The sequence below is a fragment of the Mesoplodon bidens genome, assembly GCF_964165515.1.
Source record: "Mesoplodon bidens genome assembly, chromosome: 4".
In the NCBI taxonomy this organism is placed as follows: domain Eukaryota; kingdom Metazoa; phylum Chordata; class Mammalia; order Artiodactyla; family Ziphiidae; genus Mesoplodon; species Mesoplodon bidens.
The window spans coordinates 148188669-148213234 of NC_138160.1; the positions used below are offsets into that span (position 1 = coordinate 148188669).

General features: G+C 60.3%; 1 protein-coding gene across 1 annotated transcript in view; it reads right to left on the reverse strand.

Annotated features, from left to right (window-relative positions):
- KDM4B (lysine demethylase 4B) overlaps positions 1–24566 on the reverse strand; it is a 140365-nt gene that overhangs the window by 41484 nt on the left and 74315 nt on the right. Inside the window, 3 exon segments of the mRNA XM_081233490.1 lie at positions 13153–13290; positions 17710–17813; positions 21679–21728. Of these exon segments, the coding sequence (XP_081089616.1) occupies positions 13153–13290; positions 17710–17813; positions 21679–21728 (292 nt within the window).

The window sequence follows — 24566 nt, forward strand, 5'->3', positions numbered from 1 at the left end:
GGCAGGGCTGGGGCAAGATGTGAGAAAGTCATCATAACAGACCCTTCTAGGGGAAGAGGTCCAGCCTCATGCAATCAGGGTTTGAAATGAGCTAACGCCCGGAAAGCTCCCAGTACTGGAGCATCCCGATCCTAAAGCAAGACCCCTCCCTCCTATTTCTCCGGCCCCTTCCCCTCCCACTCACCCGGACAGTGAAAGGCAGCTGGGCTGTTCTCTGTGTCTGATTCCCCAGCCTGTTACTCTATTCTCAATGCCTAAGGAATTATGCTTTACAAACCATAATAATCCCATGCAAAACTGAAATCACATAAAACGGTGTGCTTTGGGAAAGTGTGTGCTTTGGGAAAGAGACAAAATGAAAACCACGCTGAAAGCCAGACCTTCCTTTAACATCTCAGCTCAAAAGGAAAACTCGCCCAAATTCCAAGCCCAAACAGTGGGGAAAGGGGACTCCACTGACCACCCACCCCTCTCCCCGAGCAACCCTCCCCTCCCCCCCCAACCCCGGCCTGTCCCCAGTGACCTTGAGGGCTCAGTCTGCGGGTCTCCCTGGGCGGGGCTTCAAACAAGATCCTCCGAAGGCACGGCCGGGGGCTCTTTGGGGAGCAAACACACAAAAACCTTCCACAGAGCCTAACAACTCCAGACTGACACCTGGGCCCCCCAGTGCCTGAGATGTAAAGAACGTGGAAGCCTGGGGAGTTGGGGGGACCCTCACCAGAGGAGAGCGAGGGCCCCCATCCCCCAGCAGCTGTTCACCCCCAGAGCCACACACACAGACAGAGCTCAGGACAGACTGCACGGTGGGCGCGCAGAGTCTGGGGAACAAAGGGCAGCAGATCCCCCCTCCCACCCCCGCTGTTCCCACTTTCTGGAGTCTCCTTCCGGGCCATCCCAACACACGATGCAGATGTCTTTTCCTCTCCAGAGAAGAGCCCCTCCAGTCACTGCTTACATGGTGCCTTCCCCAGAGATGCAGGGCGTAACCAGCCCCCGCACCCCTCTCGGGGGTGCACGGTGTTCCAGTGCCCAGATGGCCCATCCCGCACGTGGGCATTTAGGTTGTTTCTAGTCTCCTACTACCTGTTTAAGCACCCACATATATTAAGTTAATACAAACCTGGCTGCAGTGACCATTAACTTTGCTTCCCTCGGTTCCTGATGGACGTGACCTGCTTTTTCCTTTTCGTTCTACTTTCCTGACTGTTGAGTCCACAATCTTCAAAACACCAATACTGATAGAAAACCCCTCAACATCCTTACGGTTCTCCCCACCACAAGCTATGTGCACTCGGCTCAGGGTTCCCTCGGCCACTGGGCTGCAGGAGCCATCACAGAAGGGAGAGGAACTTCCACGGCTTCACTGACGACCAAAGTCACCCCCGACGCCAGGTACAGGAATGCCCCGTCTCACGGAGGTGGAGAACTGGGGTCTGGGGCTGCAGCAGGAGCAGGAAGCCGGCAGCCCCAGGTCCCCCCAGATCCTCCGTGGAGGGTAAGACCCCTCTGCGCTGCCGGAAGCCGGGCGGGAAGGACCCTGGGGGCACTTTGCGAAGACTCACTGTGCAAACACTTACGACATGGGCGTTTCAGGAGGTATTCTCTGCCTCCATAAAATGTTTACCAGCCCCTACAAAAAGCTCGCTGGGGACCACTCCACGCAGCCTGGAACGCGAGCCTGCCTCTGCAGGCAACTGCCCTGCCCTCTTCCACCAGGGGCCAGTGGCTAGGGGTCTGGGGAACCTGCTGGAATCTGATTCCTAGGGGAATGCACACATTCTACGGTACATCTGTTGGGGGCAACCAGGCCCCCAGGATCCCCAGGTCGAGAAGCCCTGCTCCAGGCTGAGCAGGGCCGGTAGCTTCCTTGGAGTGCCCGTGTCACATCCCTGGCTCCTCTGCCCCCCCCCACCCCTCCATCCCCAGGCCCCCTTCCCTCCCAGCAGGGCTCTGCCACACCCATCGCTCCCCCTCCCCTGCCCCCGTGCTCTGATCTGAGCCAAGGCACGTGGCACTGACGGCTGGTCACCCCAGCAAAGGTGGAAGTGTCACTGCTGGACCAACGACAATGCCAGGAACACCCTCGCTCCCCCTCGGGAACTGCACTCTGCCCGGGGCCACTTGGCACACGCAGGCAGCTGGGTACAGAGTACAAGGCCGGGAGGACCTGGAGCCTGGGGGGCTCATCTGCCATGCTTCCCCTGATTTAAACAGCACCAAGCTTTAGGAGACCACCTCTTCCTAAAAGGCTGAACAGACATTAGAGTTTGCTCATGTCAGATGGCAAAGCGGGAGAGAGGAGGCACAGCAACCAGCCTGAAGACTATTAAACGGGGTTCACTGAGATCATCCCCAACAGCTTTGTGGCACCGACTCCCTGCCCTCGGGGCTCCTGCCTGCCCTGCTGTGTGCACCGGAGGAGGCCTCAGGATCGCAGACCCGATGTGGGGAGGCCGGGCCAGGCGCGGGCCTGTCTTCCAGCCCACAGCTCGCTTTGGCTGTGCCCCGAGTTGCAGACCCCCGAATGTTCACTGCCCGAGGCACCTCCAAGAGGGGCTTCCTCGCACAGTGGAAACGTCCTACATCTATGTTGTCCCCGAGATCACCACCGGCCCACGTGGCTATGAACTAGCACTTGCTGGTGTGACTGAGGTACAGCACACGTAATTACTTCACTTTAACTAACTTATGGTTAAAGGGCTGTGCGGGCCGGTGGCTTCGTGCTGACAGCGCGGCCGGGCAGCCCCACATCCCTTCTACTGCCAGCCCCGCAGGCACTGCACCTAAAACCCAGACCCAAACCATCCCTTCCGTCCACCCCACTTTCTGCTCCTGGGTGTGGACTCACGCTCCTCCCCCACTGCTCCGCAGGGGACAGGGCTCAACAGTGTCCCCCAATGCATGTCTGCCAGGGACCTCAGAATGAGACCTTACTTGGAAAGAGGGTCTCTGCAGACAAGTTGGCCGAGGTGAGGTCACGCTGGAGCAGGGTGGGTTCTAAATCCAGTGACCGAGGCCTTTGTAAGAAGAGGGGAAGCTGGACCCGGAAATGGGGACAGGGTCACATGAAGATGGGCAGAGACTGAAGGGATGCGTCTACAAACCAGGGACACCAAGGATTACCGGCCACGCCAGAGGCTGGAAGGGGCAGGAAGGACCTTCCCCTGGAGCCTTCAGCCATGCCACACTTCCACGTCAGACTTCTGGCCTCCAGGGCAGGGCGGGGACGCCTTCCTGTTGCTTTCAGCACCTCTCCCCTGTTGATGGCATTTTGTGACCTGAATACACCAAGGTCTAGAACCACCCCGCCCCCTAAGAAGCCCCTGCTGGTTGACGCTGCCTGCCTGCCCGCCGTGCCCTTCGCGGTCTCCCTGGGTCGGAGCGCTCCTGGGCGTCCTGTCCCTCATCTGTGTCCTCCTCTGCACCTGGCCGACTTGTTCCCGTCTCCCAGCAACTTGCAGATGACCGGTGCTGAGCAGATGCTGATGTGGGAGCGACACGTGTGCTTCCTAGGGAACAATCCCGGGGCCAGGGGCGCTTCAGCCCACAAAGTGTTAAGCACCCAGAGACGGGGCAGAAACCACCCTCCCAGGAGCCTGCATCTGTCAGGACCAGAGCTGGCCCCGTTTCTGATGTAATTACCCGCACTGCAGCGGGGGACGCGATAACAAACCAGTTCATTAGGAAATCCACTGGAAGCCCTCAGAAGCGCTTCATAAACAAAACCATTAGGCGCAGGGCTCCCGGGGCTCCCCCATCCTGGCTGGCGGAGCTGCTTCCCAGGGCTGGGCAAAGTCACAGGCCTTTGATCTGCAGGATGCTGCCCCCCTCCCCAAGGTCACTCTCTTTTTTCCTCCACATAAAGGAAGCCTCTTCCGTGGGGCACTGTGGCTGCAGCCCTGCAGCCTAGACAGTTCTCCCGCCTGCTGTGAAGGGCCCTCCCACCTCCCCCTCTGTGCGGACGATGATGAACCCAGGCCCTAGGTGCCAGGCATTTCCCAAGGGTGCTCTGCCCGAGGGCCCCACCAGCCCCTCAGCCCTCTCCCTTCATCCACAGCCCCTCCTGCTGACCAGGACCCATGGAGTCCCTCTCCCTCTGTTCTCCAGGCTCCGAGGGGAGCCAGCCTGCCTGACCTCTGTAACAACCTCGTCATCCAAAGCCGCAAGGCGTTTTCCAGGCCAAGAAGCAAACCCCATTCACAGGCAGGACAGCAGAAAAGCCCAGATTGAGACTGTGGACTCAACACATGTGGTGTAAGGAAAGTAGAACGAAAAGGGAAAAGCAGGTCACTGCCCTCTGGAGCGGACCTGCAGGTGGCATCCCCAGGCAACACGCGCTGGAGATTGTGGCAGGGCGTAGGTGACCCTCAAGGAAACTCGGCAGCCCAGGGCTCTCACCCAGGGGGAAGCCGTTCCAGGGGACACTGGGCGATGTCTGGGGACACCTGTGGCTGTCACGCGAGGGGGTGGGGGGCTCCTGGCATTGAGTGGGTGGGGCAGGGAGGCTGTTCCACACCCCACAGCACCCAGGACGGCCCCCAGAGATGGTTCAGCCTCAGGGTCCACAGTGCCGAGGGGGAGAAACCCTGGTGTGTGGATTTGAATCACAAGCTCCCAGCTCCACCAGGAAAAGCAGCAAAGCCATGCGACAAGGGGCAGCAGGCCCATCAGTGTGAGCGAGCCTGGCAGCGGCCAGCACCCTTCTCCCAGAGCTGTGTGGCCACGTGTCTGCCAGTGGGGACCCCCCAGTGCTGGGAACCCACCAGGGAGGCGGCCGGCGGAAGCTGTACCGTGATGAGCGGGCAGCACCCCCTCCAGAGAGACTGAGGTGTGAGCACTGGCGCTCTGTGCATTTCCAGGGCCCACCCTCTGGGCGGGAAGCCTGAACACAGCTGCCTGCCACCCAGGCAGACAACCCCAGGCACGGGGACAGGAGGGGAAGTAGGAAGGAAGAGACAGGGGCTTTGGGCCGAGGGGGCTGGGATGCCCGCCCATCACCCACCTGGGGAGAGCCGAGGTCGGCCACATGCTGAGCCGCCGGCTCTCCAGAACCACGGCGGGTGCCAGCGCTCTGCGGATGCACTCAGAACCCGGAGAAGCCAGGGGAGCAGGGAAGACGCGACGGGCTGGTGTGTTCAGTTGCAGGGGAGGGGGAGGCCTGCAACTACGCTTGAGATTCTTTGCAAGCATTTCCCAAAGAGACAGACAGGAGGTTCATCAGCTGCAAAGTTGTATTGGAGCGGCTTGGGCCACGGGCAACTCCCACCAGCCCTCCCAGCCACAGCAGCGGGGAGCAGGGTGGCCTCTGAACCCCGGCCCGGGGGAAGTCCCTCCCCAAGGGGGCCCACCAAGCACTCAAGTCCTGTCCACGTCTGAGCTGGCGGGGGCCCCCTCTCTCTGCTCCCAAGGCTGCTCCCCTAGACCTGTCCTCTAGGGTGTTTTCACTCGGGGGACACTGCCCCTAAGGGGGTGAAAACTCCTTCTTGGGGGCAGAAAAGCCTCACTGTCTTTGAACAGACATGTGGTGTATCCACGGTGTTAGAATCTCACAGAGGGGCAATGAGGAAGAAAGTGTAAAAGTGTTCTGTGGGTGGGGGGGTGGGTGACAGTGAAAAAGAAGGCAGAAGAACGGCCTGCGACCCGCCCTCTAGACCAGGCTCTCATCCAGGACCTGCCCCAGGGGGCACCAGGCCACGACTGGGGAAGCGAAGGGGCTCCTGGCATTGGGAGGGGGTGGGCCCGGGGATGCCAATGCTCAGGCCGCACGAGGCTGCTGTGCTGTGGGGAGACCTTGCCTGAGACCCATCCCTCCAGATCCGGTGGCACCTGTTCTAGATGGTCCGAGTTTAAGCCAACACAAAACCGGGCTGGAAGGCAGAGCGATGGCACCGTGCTCTCCGCTCTGAGCCTCCCCACTATGCGACTGTGTGCACCTGGGCTTGAAGCCGCTGCCAGAGACACAGTGACAGGAAGCTCTGGGGGAGGCTCCAGGGGAAGCACGTTTTATACGGCAATTGACTGCGAACCCCGCGCACCGGCCACCACCAGCGCCATAAATCAGGGAGCCAGCGAGGCGCAGCAGTGCGCAGGCTGGCACCGCGGAGGCAGGTGGGTCCAAGGAGCGTCCGGGCTGCAGCTCTGTTCCTGCCCTCCTCTGCCCGGCCCCCACCGTCACCCCGCCTTCTGTCACCTCCCCCCGGGCTCCAAGTTAATCGCCCAGAGCAGGCGGCAGCATTACTGAACAGAAGGCACGCGTTCTGGAGCAGCGGAAACAGTTTGGTTCACATTTCACAGCAGTGAAGTTCAAGGTGGCCCAGGCTGAGCCGGGGGGGGCAAGTTTCAGGAAAGGCCCCCCGCCCTGGATGCGGGAGTGGGGGGACGTGGGGGCTGCCCCTGGAAGCGGTGCATCTGGGGATGGACCTCCCCGCCTTCCACGTTCAGCAGAAGCCATGGGGGCGCAGACTTTCCCGGAGGCTGAGGGCTGGCAGGCGGTGGCCCAGACAGCTGGAGGAAAACCAGCTAAGTGCGCCGGGCTTCCGGCCATTCAAGCTGGCTTCTAAATCTCTCTTGCTCCGTTTAATCCGAAGTCTTCTCCTGTACCCTGTGGGGTGGCCAGGACACCAGTGCGCCCTCGGTGGAGGAAAGAGGCCCTTGTCAGGCTTCACCCGGCGCCACCCAACCGGGGGAGCTGGGAGGGACTCGTGAGCTAATCCAACATGGCATGCGGTCTTACAGGACTCATTTGAGCTCAGACCTAAAGAGGCTGATGTGTGCACACTTTATTTTCTCCAGTGAAGCTGGAGCATCCCTCTGATCTCTCTGGCTAGTAATCCCACTACAAAGCCTGCCCGGCTGAGCACGTGCCCGGGGAATTCTGTTCTTGGAAACGGAGGCACAGGCCTCTGGAGGTGGCCCCTGCAGCCACAGCCGAGCCCCGGACACCCGCCTGGGGGAGGCCGCAAGCCTGCGAGACACGTGCGGATAGAGAGAGCATCTCCCAGAACCCCTGGCGGATTCATTTGACCTCTCTCTGGTCCTTGCAAGGTCACGAGGCCCAGAGTCAGAGCTTGATGCAGGCAAGAGCCACCAGTAAAGCTGGAGAGAGACAGAGCGGGGTGGGGGAGCCCAGGGAGCGGGGATAGAGGGAAGGGACCGCTCAAAACAAAAGCAGCAGCATGTGACCAGAGGCAGGCGTGAGGATGCACATGGCCGGTCGGGGACTTGCCCACTGCCGGCTCTGATCTCAGGCCCTGTAGAGTCCTTGTTTTTAAGGTATCCCCAATTCTACCCCACAGACCTAATATTGACCAACATTTGGGCAAATCCCCCACCACACACACACACAATGGGATTATACATTCATGATCGAAAACCTAGCTTTTCCACCCAAAATGCCGTGCCCATCTTTCCACACCAATAAATAGTGAAACCATTCTTGTGGCTGCATAATATTACACGGTTCACCCAGACCCCCAGCCATGGGTATAAATTTTCCACTGTGAAAATCAACGATGCGACGACTGTCCCCGTATGAGGAAGGCCTGAGGACTGGCAGAGAGAGACGCACGTGTCCCACTGACGGCAGACACCCTCCGGGAGCTGCCCCCACGGGTCCCCCCAGTGGCCCACAAAGGGGCCTCCCGGTTCCAAAACCCCTTTCCCAATGCTGTCTCCTGCTTCACAGGCTCCCTAGTGTTTGTGGACCAAGGAAGGGAGGTCTGCTTGGTGAGCATGGCATCCCCCGTGCACCCCGTGGACCCACCCACACCCTGTGCGCTGATAATCTGGTAATCCAGGCGGTAGGATTTCTTTAACAGCTTCACTGAGCTATAATTCGCATGCCCTACGCTCCACCTCCACTCACAGAGCTGTGCATCCATTGCCACAATCCATTTTCGAACCTTTTCATCACCCCAAAAAGAAACCCTGTACCACTTAGCAGTCCTCCCCAGTGCCTGGCAACCACTAACCCACTGTCTCTGTGGATCTGCCGGTTGTGGACAATTCCCGTCGATGGAATCACACACTACGTGGCCTTTTGTGTCTGCTTCTCTCACTGAGCATCATGTGTTCGAGGTCCATCCACGGGGCAGCACCGTTCTGGACCAAGGGGGTGGGAATGGAAGGCCAAGTCGTGTGTGTTCTTCTTCCCACATCTCTGAAACTAGAGGATGAAGCCAGCAGGGAGTCCCCGCCCCCTCCTAGAGTCTGTAAAAGCCTCCATCTGCCATCCTGTCCCTATAGCTACCGCCTCCTCCTCTGAGGCCCAGAGCAGCTCTGCAGCCTCGCCCCTCGCCCTCCCCCCACAGACTTGGGCGGTCTCTGCCTGCCCCGGCCCCATGGGCTTGGGTTCTAATTCCTTCCACCGACCTCCACTCCGCATGGAGGCCCAGCCCCAGCTCCACTACCAGCTCCGCCATGTGTCCAGAAGCCCAGGAAGCAAGGGGCTCATCCACGTGCCATGGGGCTAGGGCCATGCGGTCCAGAACCCTTGGCGGGAGTCCAGGAGGAAGAAACGGGCAGCCCTGCCATCAGGGTGCGCTTTCCCAGGAGCTGCTGGGCGCTGGTTTGGGTGTGAGTGTGGATGCCGCCCAGCCCCGAGGATGCTCAGGGTCCACTCGGGACACGGCGCCCCTCCTACCCACGGGGGCAGGGGCCCGGCTCCCTTAAACCCCGAACGACCCCAGGATCGGGGGCCTCTCTGCCCACGGGCTTGGTAGAGAACTTCAGATTCCTTGGGGGCAGTGACCTCTCCAACATCTAGTTCCTGAAAGAGGACCAGTTCCTATAGAACAGATACATCGACGCCCTGCAGAGTCCTGGTTCCCACAGCCCTGCTGTCGGCCCAGCCCCCCAACCCCTGCCCCGGAGAAGAGAGGCACATGGAGGTAACATACCCACAGCCCCAGAGGTCCATCCCTCGCTCCCTGTTAAGCGCGGTTTCGCGGCTCTGGCAATAGCTAGCATCTGTCGTGCTTAAGGGACTCCAAACCCCGAGGCTGTGGACCACGGCCACGAAAACTGCCTTTCAGTAGGAAAAGGTGGCGGGCAGATGCGAGGTCTCGCACACATGCCCGAGGGAGAGGAACTAAACTGAGCTGACGAAGCCTCACTACCAGAGTCCACCAGAGTCCAAAAAGTACAGCCGTACTAACCAACCACCCTTTGCGCCGAAGAGAGAAAGGTCAGCCAGGGCCCTCAGCTGGGGCTGATCCTGTCCCCAGGAGGCACATGGCAATTCCTGGGGATGTCTGTGGCTGTCACACTGGGCATTGAGGAGGTGGGGCCAGGGAGGCTGCTCCACACCCCACAGCGCCCAGGACGGCCCCCCAGAGGGTGACCTGGTCCCAAGTGTCACAGCGCCGCAGGGGGTGGGAGTGAGGGTGGGGAGGGGGCCCTGGATTGGGCTGGGCCAGAGCCCGAGGGGCCAGGGCCATTTGCACCCAGAGCTCTGCTGGATCCTTATCCATTTCACCCCCTTTGTAGGCGGGGATAGTCGCTGGCCAAGAGGAAGTCAGGGCCGCTCCCCCTGGCGCCGAGGCAGGGACACGGCGGGCGCCCCCCACTGCAGGTTGCGTCAGGCAGGGAGCAGGTGGCCACGAGGCTTTCCTCCCGTGCACAGAGGACTGATGAGGGTTAGCGTCAGCGACGGGGAAGGAAGACCATCCCGGAGAAGAAACTCTCCCTCAACTTGACAGTGAACACAGAGCGCAGACTGCCAAGTGGGACGAGTGTGCTGTGCTCAGCGGAGAGGGCGGGAGAGGGCAGCCGTCTGCAGCCTCTGTCAGGTAGACGGGGACCAGAGGTGCTCCCTCCAAGGGGCTCTGGCAAGAGGCCACAAGCCTATTTTCTCCAGAGTTTTAGAGCCAGGAGGATGCTGGGCGACCCTGTGGCCTGCAGGGCAGACCTGGGCCCGAGGGCAGGGCACCCTGCCCGCAGTGGGGAAGTTGGGTGGGCTCTGCAGGGGGCCGGCAGTGGCACATCGGCATTTGGCCTGGCCTGCCGGGCACCAAAGCCACCAGCGCCCTCACTGGACCCTCCGGAACCTCCAGAGACAGTGGCTGGGAGCCAACCTGCTTGGGGGGAACAGCCCCTCAGATGCCGGAGACTCTGTGGGCTGCAAAGAAAAGAGCAAAGGAGGTGACCTTCAGCCCTGACGAGCTGGAGCCAGAGCGCCCGCACCCTCGATTCTCTAGACCAGGGACTGCAAACTTCCTAGTAAGGACCAAACGGCAAATATTTTCCACTTTGCAGGCCAGACGGTCCTGTTACAACTACTCAATTCCACTGCTGTAGGCAAGGAGCCCTGCAGGGCACGTCAACGAATGGGCGCATCTGTGCCAATAAAACTACTTATCAACGTGAAATGTGAGTTTCATCTATTTTCAATTGTCACACACTCTTCATTTGATTTTTTTCTCCCCCAGCTCTTTAAAAATCTAAAAATCATTGTTTGCAGACCATACAAAAATAGCCGACCTGCCAGGTTTGGCCCGTGGGCCCCTGCTTGCCGACCCTGCTCTAGAAGAAAGAACAGGAACACCTGAAATTCACACAGGCTGGCGAGTGTGAGAGCTTAGCCTTTAATGCGTCAGCAGAGGGAGAGTGACAGAAACAGACGCTGCGGGGAGTGAGGGGCTCGCTGGGTGCCAGAAGAGGTAACGAACCAACAAGTACAGAAGTCTCTAGAATCTGGGAAGTGGACATTCTCCCCCTTGGCTGCATTCTGAGGAATGTGCTGGAAGGGGATGCAGATGGGACGGGGGCACTCAGGCTGCAGGGAGAGGCCCCTGCTCAGCGGGAAGGGGCCCTGGGTCCCCCTGTGCCCCACCCCATCCCCCTCCCTTAAGTCCACAGGCCCAGCACCCCGGGACCCGAACAGTCCCCTGCCGCCAATGCCCTCAGCTTGTCACTTGCGAGGCCAGGCGCCCAGGCGGCCTCTCCAGCCGGGACTCGTTACAGGGGCAACGGAGCTTGGAGGTCGGGACCTGCTGTCCCGTTCCACCACCGAAAGGCCTGGAGGCTGACATCAGGTGGCAACCGACGGGTGCCCTTTGGCCAGTGGCCACTCCTGGCAGAAGCCGCCGGGCACCCCAGAACCCGGGCCGGCTCAGAGCAACGCTCATCACTTGTTCAGTAATTTCACGCTCCGCCGCCTGGCGATGTGAGCGTGGAGCCCCATCTAAGGCTGCGCTTCCCAAGTGCCACTTGTTTGTGAACACATGGCTGAACCCAAAATTGCTTTTAATATCCGGGAAACCCCCGCCGGCCCCGCAGCAGGGTCGGCTCCAGCAGCACCTCTGGGACCAGCCCTGGGCCAGGCTGATAACTCAATCGCAGCCGCGGCTGGGTGGTCCCCGCGCACACAGAACTCCCTGCAAATATACCCCGGGAGGTGTAATTACCCCTGTGGATCTAAATGGACAATCCTGACGCCCCCGTCCCTCCTCTTGCAGCGAAGCCAGAGGCTCTGCCAAAGACAATCCCCCCCCAGTTTCCTGAATTAAGTATAAAAAACCCAGCACTTTAAATCCCGGGGCGCCTCTCCAGTCTTCCTGGCTACAAAGCCCATTTCCTTTTCTCAACTGCACTGACACAGCGAAGTTAGAGAAACAGATCATTAGAAAGACAGAGACGAGCCAGCCCGTCTAGACCGCGCTGCCCAGCGGAGATGTGACACAAAGCCACCTGTGAAGCTTAATTTTCTTCATCTTAATTTTTCACCCCATTCAAACGTGGAAAGAAGCAGGCGACATTTGCTTTAAGGATGGATCTTGTTTAACCCCACCTGTTCAAAAGCATCAGTCTGTAACCCCCCTGAACACCCCTGGTGTGGGGTTTCCTGCTCTTTGCCATGTGCCCTGCCGTGGACTCGCGGTGTTGCACGCCACCGGCTCCCCTCCACTCCATCGGGCCACGGCTCCAGGCTGTGACACCCGATCGTCACGGCCTAGACCCTCTTTTGCAAGGGTCCAAGGTCTGGGAAACGCTGAACGAATCAGGATCCAGGCTCCAAGTCCTCCAGGTCCACACTGCCCCCACTTCCGGGCCTGGGAGAAACCCACCATCTGTCCCAACCCTGGGTCCTGACTCATGACGGCTGAGAAATTCCGCGTTGGAACCCCAGGGCTCTGGCTTGGGAGGCTGTTAAGAAGCCCAGCAGCAGAGGCCTCTCCTGTCCCATGACCCAAGTACCAGAGTGCATGCTTGTGAACAGCCGGGCCCCCTTTTGCAGTGGAGAGAAGGTTAAAGGGACTGAAACCTGAGAGCTGGGGCCGCTTGGTCTGAGCCTAGCTCAGAGCTGGGCAGAGCTCGCTGGCTTCCTCCGTGGCACCCGTGGTACCAGTCCTGGGTAGAAGGCCCCTGGTCCCGGCAGCCAAGGAAGGGCTGGGCCTGCTGCCTGCCCGACAGCCCTCCTAGCAGCTTCTCCCTCCCAGGGCCCTGCCCAGTGCTCAGCCGCTCCCTGGACTCGCCACTACGGGGCCTCATGCCCCCAAAGCTGCCCATCAAAACCACAGATAGGTGAGTGCAGGAGAAAAGGAACCTGAGAACAAGCGCTTGGCTCAGATGTCAAATCTGTTGACCAATAATCGGCCCTCTGGGACCAGAACGGCAAATTACTGAGGAAAATCAAAGGAGTGTTCCGGCCTTTTAGTGACCTCTGAATGTGGATGGCGAGGCAGCAAGAAGCCCTCAGGCTCGAGCGCAGGGTCTGCTCTACCAGGGTTCTGCACCCTCTCTCTCTCTCTCTCCCGCTGTCTTTCTTGCACCCCACAGCAGAAAAGCCCAGATGGGGAAGCTGGAGGGGGGCAAAGGCGCTGGGGCCCAAGCAGACCCCACGCCCGGCCAGGTGGCCTCCAAGGGGTCAACTAACAAGGAACAAATCTTCCCTGATCCGCAGACGATGGGGAACACACCTGGGGTCTGCCAGGAGGAGGGGAGACCCGACCCCAGGCCTGCCCAGACCCCCTTCCCCTGCCTCCAGGTGAGGAACATTCTGGGGACAAGTTTACTGAGGATCCAGAAACAGACCCTGATGGAGAATCCGAGCCTCCGGTTGAATATAAACGGCTGCCGCCCAGGCCCTGGGCTGGGTGAGCACGTGGGGGCCAGCCCCGTTTAGACCCTTCCCCAGGGTCTGCGGGCACTCACCTGAGTGGCCACCTTGCCGTAATCAATCCACCGCAGGGTGGCAAAGTTGGTAGATTCCGCACAGTTGAATCCGTGGTTGAATCCGGCGTGGTAGCCGTAGGGGAACGTGATCATGAACTCCCCAGCTTCCTGCGTGATCTGAGGGGCAAGAGGCCAACAGGTGAGGGGCGAGGCCTGACCAGAAGCAACGCCCAACACAGGGCATCATGGGCTGATGGCAAAGCCACAAGAAGCCACCGAGGAGCACAGCAGGGGGACGTGGGCTTGAGGATGTCCCAACGAGTGCCAGGGAGCCTAACTTTAGGAGCCAAAGGAGTCGGCCAAGTGACAGGCTGTGGCCTGGTTCTCACATGGCTTGGAAAGTAGGTGAGGCGAGTGGCCAGGGCGGCAGCTGGGCTCCCAGCCCCGCCGCTCACTGAGACCCCGCCAGGCCCCGAGGGGACAGACAGTCTGCACTCTCCAGACAGGCGAGCAGCAACGCTAGGATTCTAGGTACTTCTCGTTTGGCGGCGGGGGGCGGGTCCTCCTGCTTTGGGGGTAGGTGGCCTGTTGAGCCTCCATCCACTGTGAGATGTTCCCACACGGCTCCAGGGCTGGTGAGGAGGGCCGGTCGACACTGGCGGAGCTCGGAGCCCTCGGAGCTTTTGGAGCCCGTGGAGCCCAGGGTGGGTTCGAGTCAGCAGCACAGCGCCCGGCCCTCGTGTGAGGAAGGAGCAGGCCCACCTCCAAAACGTCCCCAGAAGCTGGCCTAAGCGGCCCCGCCACCGCGAGCAGGGAATCTGTCCACTACATCCCAAGACATGGGTCCCTCCAAGTGAGGGCAAAGAGACCAAAGCGACACGTCAGTGGGCCGGGAGGACTTGTGTCAAGGTCACGACACTGCAGGACGAGCACGTGTTTCCAGGCCTATTCAAAATGGTCTGGACGGCCAGACTCTGGTCCGGCCTCTGCGACAGAGACCCCAAACCAAGAAGTTGGGCATGAGGGACCAGGGTGGGGGACCCACAGTGATGCCAGACAGAGGCTTCCAGAGGTGCCAGCCCGAGGCCTGGAGAAGGAGGCTGCAGCCTCCTCCCCGGGCCCCTCCCCACTCTGCACTGACTACCCCCAGCCATCAGCAAGCGCTCCAACAGACCAGTGTTCCGGAAGACGGATGACAAATAGCAGCGGCCACCATCCCTACTCGCCGTGTCCCGGGATGTGAGGCGGGGCTGTTGGACTAGAGGCTGTGACACAGGAGTGACCCTCTGGGGTCAGGAGGGCCAGTCTTCTCCTAGGCTGAGCACATGGTGCACATCAGGCTGTCTGGAGTTCTGAGGACGGGGCCCCAAACGCACCCGCCCCCCCGCCCCCTGACAACGTTTCTCTCTAGGGTTTCACAGACACGGACCGCACCGCCCATGCTCTGCGTCTGGCCTCTTCCGCTCGGCACATCCTCGGGGTTTATCCGTCCCGCTGGGCACACCGGTCGTCTGCTCCTTTTCGTTCCTAAAGGGGTCTCCTGCTATGAGGATGTGTTGCTACGTGCTCATCTAGCCTCCTGTTCACAGGCCTGTGGCTGTTCCTGGTCTGAGGCTCTGTGAGCAGAGCTGGGGGCACCTGTGGATTCATCTTCTCCCGGCGGTTGCTTGCATTTCTCCGGAGTAAACAGACTCCGGAAGGGGCACCGTGGGGCCCCAAGAAACTGCCCAGCGGCTCTTCGCAGTGGCTGCCCGTTTGCACCCACGTGGTGGGAAGGGCGAGTTCCCCCTGCCCCCTCGGCGGCATATGGGTTATGGGGTATTCGCACACAGCGGCCCTGCGGGGTGGGCGTGATGCTCCGGCTCCCTCCCTGAGGTCTGTGGATGCCGCCCACCGCGTCCTGCCGGCGCCTGCGCACGCCTCCTGCTGCAAAGTGTGTTTGCTCAAGCCTTCTGCCCCACTTAGAGGCTCTTCAGCACTCTGTCACTGATTTGTAGTTTTCGGGGCCTGCTAATAACCCCAGAGAGAGGAGCAGAAATCGCTGGATTCATCTAAGTAACCAACGAGGAGTCAAACCCTGGCAGGGGAGGGTGGGTGGCGGGAGGTGGCGACCGGGGGTGGGGGGGGTGGAGGTGGGGAGACTTCCAGAAGCCAACCACAGAGTCAGAAATCAATCAAAACTGACGTAGCCTGGAGAAAAGCCAGTCCTTAAGAACACGGAGATATTTTTCTTTTCAAATAATGAATTGTACCCATCAAGGGAAGTCAGTGTGCATTAAGTTATATTTTTAAATTCCTGTCCAAGTGACAGCCAGCCGCGTGCGGGGATAAAGCGACGGCAGCAGACGGGGGAGGAGGGGACATGTAGTGTCCCCAGGGCCCAGCGGCCAGCATCCTCGTTCTCAGGAAGGGTCCCCTGGGCCAGCTTCTGCTGCAGGACTCGGAGCCTCGTCAAATGAGATAAATAAAATTCGGGTTTGGGGATGTGCTTTTAAATGCAATTACTGATGTTCTTATCCTACTTGAGCTGATTCTGTAAAGCGCTATCTCGCTTTCCAGAACGGCTTCATGTGTGCACTGGCCTGCGTGAGCCTCAGGGACGCAGCAGGGTCCCCGTCACGGAGCTGGAGCCCCCGTGGGGAGAGGCACACTGAGGGCCCGGTCCCCCGCCCGATCCCGCCCATACATCAAGGCCCAGAACAGAAGATGTGCTCACTTAGAGCAACAAGAAGATTACGTCCCTGTCAGAGAATCTACATCCTGGTGGCTCCATTTCAAACCCACAGTGTCTGTCCTCCGTGTCACCACCGTCAACGTTATCCCGACAATAAATTAGAGGGCGCTTGGGATGACGGATAGGCCGTGACGCAAAGCAGTCAGTAGTGGAGGCAGCGCCAGCCCCAGACGCCAGTCACCGAGGAAGCCCGGCAGTCGGCTGCCTGTGCGAGCTCTCCAAGAATAAATGAGGAAGTCCGTGGCAGATCACAGAAAGACACACTTTTAATTATTAAAAAGCTCTGCTATCGATCTGCTTTTTCTTCTAGAAGTAAATACCATTACAAAGATTTATAAGCGGAGTGCGGGGCGTCACTCTGAAGGCCGCCAGGAATTCAGACGAGGGGCTCCATGTGGAGCCTGATGCCACAGGGCCTGGAGCCTGGTCCTGAGGCCGGTGGCCCACAGAGGGCTCCCTGCTGCTAGACAAGGGCCTTGGGACGAAGCTCTGCCTGGACCCCGTGGGCAGCCGCTGTGGCTGCGGAGCCCGGCCTCTCTCCAGTCACCAGCAGCCCCTCCGGGCCAGGAGGCTGCCGCCGCCGCCTTTGGGTCACGCTCGGGCATTTCGTATACAGGCTGCAGGGCCACACGGGCACTGACCCAGGAGAACAAGGGTGCCCACCAGCTGACTCCCGCGACCAGCATCCCTCTCCAGGGAGCACGACTCTGGAGAAGGTCCGCGGCAAAGGGACAGGAGAGCAAGCACCTCTCACTCCCGTGAGCAACGCCGCGACCTGTCTGCAAGGTTCCCGGCAAAGAATGACGTTCCAACCAGAAGACAGGGGCGGGGGCAGTGGGTGGGAAGAGGGAAGCATGGAAAGCTGCGTTTCTCAGAGCGAAATATCCCGCTACCTAATAAGCATGAGCAGCAGCTGCGGCCCCGACAGAAAGGCGGATCCCCGATCTGTGTGCTGATGCTGCAGGCGGTTTGACTGAAACGTCAGAACCATTTCTGACCTGCTGATGCCCTTGGCCAGAGAGAGGCATGAAGGTCCGCCCCCAGAACTCGCTCCTGCGCCTGACGAAGCACTCTTCGGGGAAACCTGCAGAAGCCGGGTTCCCGGACAGTCCCCTCTGCCCCCTGCCCTCGGCGCCACGGCCCACACGCCTGTCCAGTAAGTTCCGGGCACAGGCCTCTCGCCTGGACCCACGCAGGGACCGGGGCGCAGACTCTCCCGTCCAGGAGGGCTGTCTGCGGGGAAGGACTGGCCTGGAGTGACGACAGCTGGGCCCACTCCCGGGGCAGAGGCGGCCTGGCCCCGGTGCTCAGCCCCCACCCACCTGCCCTCCGCAGGCAGTGGGGTCCCTGCCAACCCGGCTCCTAGCGCGGCCTCACCCCTCACAGCCCTACGCGGACCAGTGGAGCAGCCTCTGGAGCAGGAAACTGCATGAGTTCACAGCCTTCACACTGCGAGGGAGCCAGGCGTCTCATTTCTAAACAGGTATTTGCTCACTCAAAGGCGTCTGCCTGGCCACGGGTGGGCGGGAAGGGACTCCCACGGGGAGCGCCGGCTCCTCAGCGCTTCCTGCCAGGTCAGTAGGAGCTGCCCCGACCGTCCACTCCCCAGCCCAGCCTGCAGGACCTGCCGACATTTGGGTTTGGGCGGGAAGGAAAGTCAAGGCACCTCCTGACTGCCCCTCTTCCATCCTCACTCCCCACCCTGGAAGAGCTGGAGGCTGATGGCCCTGCCCTGGCTTGCCATCGTCCTAGAACCTTCTCCAGGGTTAAGACGCCAGTTTCCTGGGGCACTCGTGGTCACCAGGGCACAGGCCCCAGAAGCCCCTCCACGAGCAGGTGGTCTGTGCCCAGCCCCTACGTACCCGGCTGAACGGGATCCCATACTTCTTGAGGATGATGGGCGAGATGAGGGTCATCTTGTGCCGAAGGAAAGCGTCACAGCCCTGGGAGCTCCCGGGGAAGAAGCCTAGAGCAGAGAAGACCAGCATCAGCCTGGCAGGACAGGGCGGGGCCTGCCCGGCAGGATGGGGCGGCGGGGCAGCCGGGACGCCTCTCTCCGGGCAGCCCTTTCCTCCGAGGCCCCGAGAGAACGAAACACACAGGGGACTGCGGGACGGGGTCCTGGGTGACAAGGCGCGCACCCACAGCACACACCCGCGGTCGCAGACAGGGTATGGCTGCCTAGAGACCGCCGCCCACCCCAAGCTCCCCCAAGACAAAAGCCGCTACGTTGCTTCCACACGGTCACTCGGCCATGTGAGAGCGCAGCCCGGAGACAGGACAGGGGAGCTGCTGCTCTTGACCAGACACACGGTGACCGTGAGGAGTGAGTGGGGTCCCCCGCCGCCCCCCAACACTGACGAGTCCGCAACAAAGAGGGGGGCTGCCTGAGTGGCGCAGGCTCTCCACCCACGTGGTCCTACCGCCACCAGGCAGGTGAGGACACGGAGGCCCGGGAGACAACCCGCCCACCCTCGGCCCCAGACACACGGGGCCAACGCAGGCCGCGCCCACAGCCCCCATGCTCTCTGCCCCACGATGCACCACGTAACTAATTTAAAACAGGGATAGCCTCCGCAAGCCTACAGAAAGCCCATCAGCTCTACCTGCCCAGAAACCGTGCTTCACTAACACAGTTCAGGGACGTTCCCAAATCACCTGTTGGCTGAAACTCAAGTCAATGACACGTGTGTCTTGTGGTTAAGGAAAAGCCTGTCCCAGGTTCTGCCCATGGCGGCCAGGCGCCTCCGCTCAAACCCGCACGGAGAGCGGGCACAGGACGGCTGCCACACGGCTCCTCGAGGTGTGGGATGAGTCCCCACGGCAGTGGCACCAGCACGCGCTCCCGAGCGGCCACCTCCCTCTGGGACTGATCCCCAGACGCAGGCAGCCCCAGGACCCTTCTGGAAGCCGATCCAGACCGGGCCCAGCCTCCAGGCCAGCGCGCACCCTCGAGGGGCTGCTGGTTAAAGAGGGCACGTGTGTATGCATGCGTGTGTGTATGCACGTGTGCACCCGCGTGGCCCCACCCACACGACAAGGCTGGAGGAGGCTCCTAACCGCAAGGACACAACGGCAAGGCTCTGGAAGGTGCCAGGGATGGCTGAATCCAGCAACTCCGCTCTGCACTAAAAGCATTTCAATGAGAGTTATGGCTGCCTGACGCCCGGCCTGCCGGCCTCTCCGCAGTTCCTCTTTTTAATGCACAGTTTAAGTGGCTCTCATTAAAACTCTAATAAAGAAGCACATTTTAAGTGATTAGCACCAATAACGCGCCAACACATTAGTGCTCTCCCCGTGGGCCGCACAACTCTCCCAGCGAGCCCATTCGGAGCACGGCTATTCATTTTCCGTATTAATCGCAAACCCGTTCCACCCATCTCAGTAATGGAGCCCCTGACGCACGCCCCCAAAAAGTTTGGAAGGGACGCCTAGGAGGGCAGTGAGTCACTTGCCCTGGAGCCTCCCCCATCCTTCCTCCAAGGAGGGGTGAGCAGTCCTGAGTGAGGGGGCTGCAGAGGAAGCAGGAGGCTCCTGCCACCCCTCCAGAGCTGACAGCCCCTTTCCTGAATTCCAGGAGCCACATGACTTAATGAGTCTGGATTTTTCAAGAAGCAAGGACGGGGCAGCCTCCCTGCTAGCCGACTCTTCCTCTCCCAGCCCCGGCCACTGAGCCTCCTCAGATGCCCAGGAAGTGAGCCAGCATCCAGGTCCGGGCATCAGAAAGGACCCGGCAGCAGCCCCAGCTGCGGGAATGGAGCACAGGGCGAGCTCCAGGGAGAGAGGTTGTGGCACTGTCTGAGGTCGGCGGGGGGCCCCAGAGGATCCCGCATCCGGCCTCTCTAGTTGGCGCTCCAATCACCCAAAACTTTTCTAGTAGAAAAGGCATACTGAGGGAGAACAGCGGGCATGGCTAAGCGTGGTTCTGCAGGTATGGGGTGCTGAACAGTGGCCCCCAAGACATCCATGTCCCGATCCCCTCAATCTGTGGAACGTCCCCTCAGTGGTAAGAAGAACTCTGCAGACGGGATAAAGTTCAGGCCCCTGAGGTGGGGATGGGCCTGGACCACCCAGGGGGGCTGGTGTCATCCGGAGGGTCCTTATAAGAGGGGGTCAGAGGGAGACTCGACCACAGACCAGGGAGACAGAAATGAGAGCGATGCGGCCCCACGCCCAGGATGCAGCTCCTCCAAAAGCCATAGAAGCCAGGAACTGGGTTCTCCTCCGGGGCTTCCTGAAGGAGCCAGCCCTGCTGATGCCTTGATTTTAGCCCCTAGAGGCTCACTGTGGACTTCTGACCTCCAGAAGCATAAGAAAATAAATCTGTGGCATTTTTTAATTAGGTTTTTTTTGAGTAGTTTAAGGTTCACAGCAAAACTGAGAGGATGTGTGTTACAGTTTTAAGCCACTGGGTTTGTGGTAACTTGTTACATCAACAGGAAGCTAATACAATAGGAAAAGACATTTTTAATTTGCATTTTAAAAAACATAATGGGAAAAAAATTAATTTGGTTTTACTTTCGAGCTCAGTAAGTAAGTTAAATCGGCCTTTGCCATGCCCGCCTGCACTGGAATTTCTCCCGGGAGAAGCATGTTCCTGAGAGCGGCTCCAGACCTGTCCATGAGGTCAAGGTCCAAGTTTCCAACATAAAAGGTGACATGACGATGGCCTCTGCATAGGAACTGGGCCCGGGGGCATCTGCCCAACTCACCTGACGGCCTCCCTCCCACCTGGGACCTTGTCGACCCCGCCAACCCGCAGCGAGAATCTGCTGGGCAGAAAAGATGGGCCGTTCCCACCCCCAAGTCAAGTGCAGGCAGGGAGGCGCCCACAGAGGCCGGCAGCCGGCTGGCAGGGAGCCTCACCAACACCAGGCCATGGCTTCGGAAGGTTCCGTGGCCACCTGGGGGTGCTGGCTGCCTACTGCTGCCACGGGGGTCGGGGTGGCCTGAGGCCCCGTGCTATCTGCACAGCAGACTCTCACCCTCACCCGGGTGCTGCCTGAGAAGGAGGGGCTGTTCTTGGCTGCACAGCGAGGGCCCACCCGCTGGGCCAGTGGGGTCTGTGAACGTCTGTCCAGGCACTGACAGCTGTCCGCACTCAGAACACAGGTCTCCATGGGGACAGGACAGGTGCGAGATGAGAGCGATGGGGGGCCACAGCCCGGCCCCCCATCGGGGCACACAGAGGCCTCCGCGCCCCCCAGCCTGGGTGTCTGGCTTGTCTCTAAGGATCCCAGCCACACCATGCCCTGAGGGCCGGCCTTTACCCAGGTGGTCAGAGCCCCGGACGCAGCCCAGGAGCCTCTCCGACAAATCCTGTCAGCCCAAGAGGCCCTAGCGAGGGTCTCAATCCAGGTGGTGGAGGGAGCCTGGGTGACCCGACCCTGCACGGGATTAGCAGATGGCCCTGCAGTCCCCATGCGGCCGCACGGAACAGCTGCGGACCTCCGAACTGGACTTCTCGTGTTCTAGACTGAGCAAAGACTCCGTAAAGACAGAAAAGTGTGGATGCAGCACCAGGTGCTGGGGGGCGGGGGGAGCACGGGCTGCCCCCAGCTGGCAAAGCCTGCGGTCCTGTCCCAAACTCTGGGCCAAGAAGCTAGAAAACAAGAGTGTTGCAGCGACGGCATCCGTGTGGCCTTCGTGAAGCGACAGACCCACAGTGGGGTCCACGACCTGACCGCCAGGGAAGGGAGTGGAACACAGCCAGGACACCTGGAGCACATCAGCCTCCGGGACACCGACCCCCAGACAATAGTGTGAAGCCAGGGAGGGAGAGGCTGCCAGCCCACCGCCCACCCTGGCCCCAGTGGGCCCCAGGCACCTACCGATTGCCAGACGCTCCAGGCGCTTGCCATGCTCTGGGGGGATGGCGTACCTACGAGAGAAGGGAGGCACGTCAGAGGGGAGAGTGGGTGGCCACTGCACAGCTGAGGGCCCCAGGAGACACGCGGGCCCGGCACAGGGCAGAGCTGGGCGGCTGTGGTCGGTGTAGGGGAGGGGCTGTCAGGGTCGGGGGATGCCACATGGATGGGAGGAGGGGTGAGGTGGAGGCCCAGGACCAAGGACTTGGGGGGCAGTGACACACCCTCAGAATGCCAGGAGTGGAGACATTCCCAGTGGCATGGTAGGGCCACTGTCCAGAGGAGGAGGGAGGGTGGTAAACTGTCCAACGGTACAGCTACTAGAGCATCCGAGTCCCGTCCCATCTGGGAGAAACTCCAGGATCCAGCAATCCTGCCCCCTGGGAACACTGGGCCACGTCTGACACATTTCTAGTTGTCACGACTGGGAGAGTGGTCCTGGCATCGAGGCAGGGGGGGGAGGGATGCTGCTCCACACCCCACAGCGCCCAGGATGCGCCCTAGTAGAGAATGACCCACCCGATGTCAGCAGTGCTGCAGGGGGCGGGGAGCATGCTCCAGAATAACAACGGCAGTCTCTGGAATTCTAGAACGAGTCCACAGCAGGATGTTCCCCACAGCTGCTCCCTCCTCCCCCAAAGGGCAGGAAGCCAAATGGGGAGGGACACGGAACGTGGAAGATCGCCCAGGCTCGGTAGCTGGCTGAGTCCACTCCAGCTGAAAGGTTTATCGTTACTTTTAATAAAATAAAAGGGGACAAGGGTAGGAGATAAGGTGAACATTGTGCTGTCTCTAATCTAACAGGATAAAAATAATTAATTTCTGGGCATGTTTCAGGGCCCTGGAGGTGGCCATGGCACCTTTAATTCTGCTGTCGTCAGAGAACTGCCCATTATCTGGACAAAGAGGAGGTGACTCTTTTTTAAATGGCCTTTTATCACTTACATAAAGATGATAAAAATTAATCCCAATCCAAAGCACCTCTGTGGGATTAACATCCCCCCACCAAACAGGGAAATGGAACATTCCGTCCCTTCTGGGAAGATGCCCGAGGACAGGAAGGAACTAACTTATGGCTCCAAGGCTGTGATGATTAATGCAATATCACCAGTCTACAAGGCTGCTTTCACTTAATTACCGCCTGTAATTGGGAGTTGTAAAGATAAGATTAATTGAATCTGGTGGATGTTAAAAGTTTAATACATTGGAACATGGCTCCTCTGTTATCGGAAAGTACAAACTGCAGGACGCTGGGCTGAGTGTTCAGAAGAGCAGCCCCTGGAGAGATTAGAAAGGACTCGTGGACGGGAAACCGGCAGTCACGGGGGACGTCTGCACTCCGACAGCCAAGAGCACACTGCGCCTCCCATGGCTTAGAACGACCCGGCGACAGCCTGGGAGGTGCTGAGAAGCCCCTGTGCTCCCCCAGCCCACACCCAGGGACTCAGCAAGCTGAAAACCTCAGTCTTCAGGGGAAGGCGGGCAGAACTGGGGTCCTGGTCCTTAACAAAACAAGCGCTGAGCGTAGGCCGTCCATTCAAAGGAGGCAGGGAGGGCAGCAGAGGCTCCATCTGTGCAGTTTTAACGGCTCCCCGAGCTCCGCTGGCCTGCCAGCAATGTGGGCGGCAGGTGCCCATAGAGCCCCCTCCCTGCCACGGCCCTCCCCTCCAGGGCCCCAGGCAAGCCCAGAGCAATGAAGGCCCAGGTGAGCCGGCCTCCCAGCAGGGCTGACATTCACCACTGAAGGAAAGTCCCAGACCGAGGGGCCCCCATGGCAGAGCCATGCATAGTCTCCAGCCTGGGACCAGGGCGCGCTAACCTTGTTACAGCCCCGCCTGGCGTCACGCCACTGGGTCGGGGCATCCCTGACTCCCAGGCTTGGCTCTGGGAGGAAAAAAAAGAAGGCAAAGCAGCTCTTTGGGTTGAGCAGGGCTGCTCGCTAACTCTCGAAGTAGGCAAGCATCTGTCTGGCCATTTGTGAGCAGGTTCTGGGGCCGTAAAACAGAGTCGGTTTTATTGGTCGCCGATATGGAGGCAGTTTGTCTTGCTCCCTGGGAACTCCGTCCCCATCACAAGGTCAAACCTCACGGCCAAAATCAATCTGCTTTGCCCGCCTGCGACCCCAGGCAGCTGCTCTCTGGACGTAGCAGCCCGGGTCGCCTGGGCGGCAAAGGGTGCTTGCATGTTTCCTTGGACAGACGGCCTGCCCGGGTCCACATCCATCTCACGACTGGGCCGGTGCGAGGTTTCCCAGCTGGCGGTCAGCCCTGCCCAAGCCCACACAGAGCCCCCCTGGCTCCCCCATCCCACTCTCCGCCAGCACGAGGCTGGTTTCCCATGTGCCCTGCTACACAGTGGCCGTCTCCTTGGTCCACCAGCCCCCGCCTCCTCCTGGGCTGACCACATCCCACCCGCAGACGGCCCCCGTCACCATGCTCCTCCCCAGACACTGGGCTGTGGCTGGGTGCCTCCTGGTGGTCAACTCACTCCAGGCCAGCACAGAAGTCATGGCAGAAGAATCTGGACGTGTGGGATACAGGAACGGGCAGAGCCACTCCCAGAATCCAGGGAGGGATGGGAGGGACAACAGAGCAGGGGCTTCAGGGGGCAGAGTCAGAAATGGGGGAAACCCCTTGGGGGAGTCTGCAGAGGGTCGGGCTGCCCACGCGGGGTCACGCAGGTCCCTCCGGCCATAGCACACGAGCCCCAGTCCTGAGACTGGCCAGGCAGGCCCCTTTGGACCTTCTCCACGTACTTTACCGGCCCATCATGTGCGCCCCTCCCCCTGCCCTTTCTCTCCTCTGGTCAACATTTTACACAAAGCACTTCTGGATGACACTCAACCAGAAAGT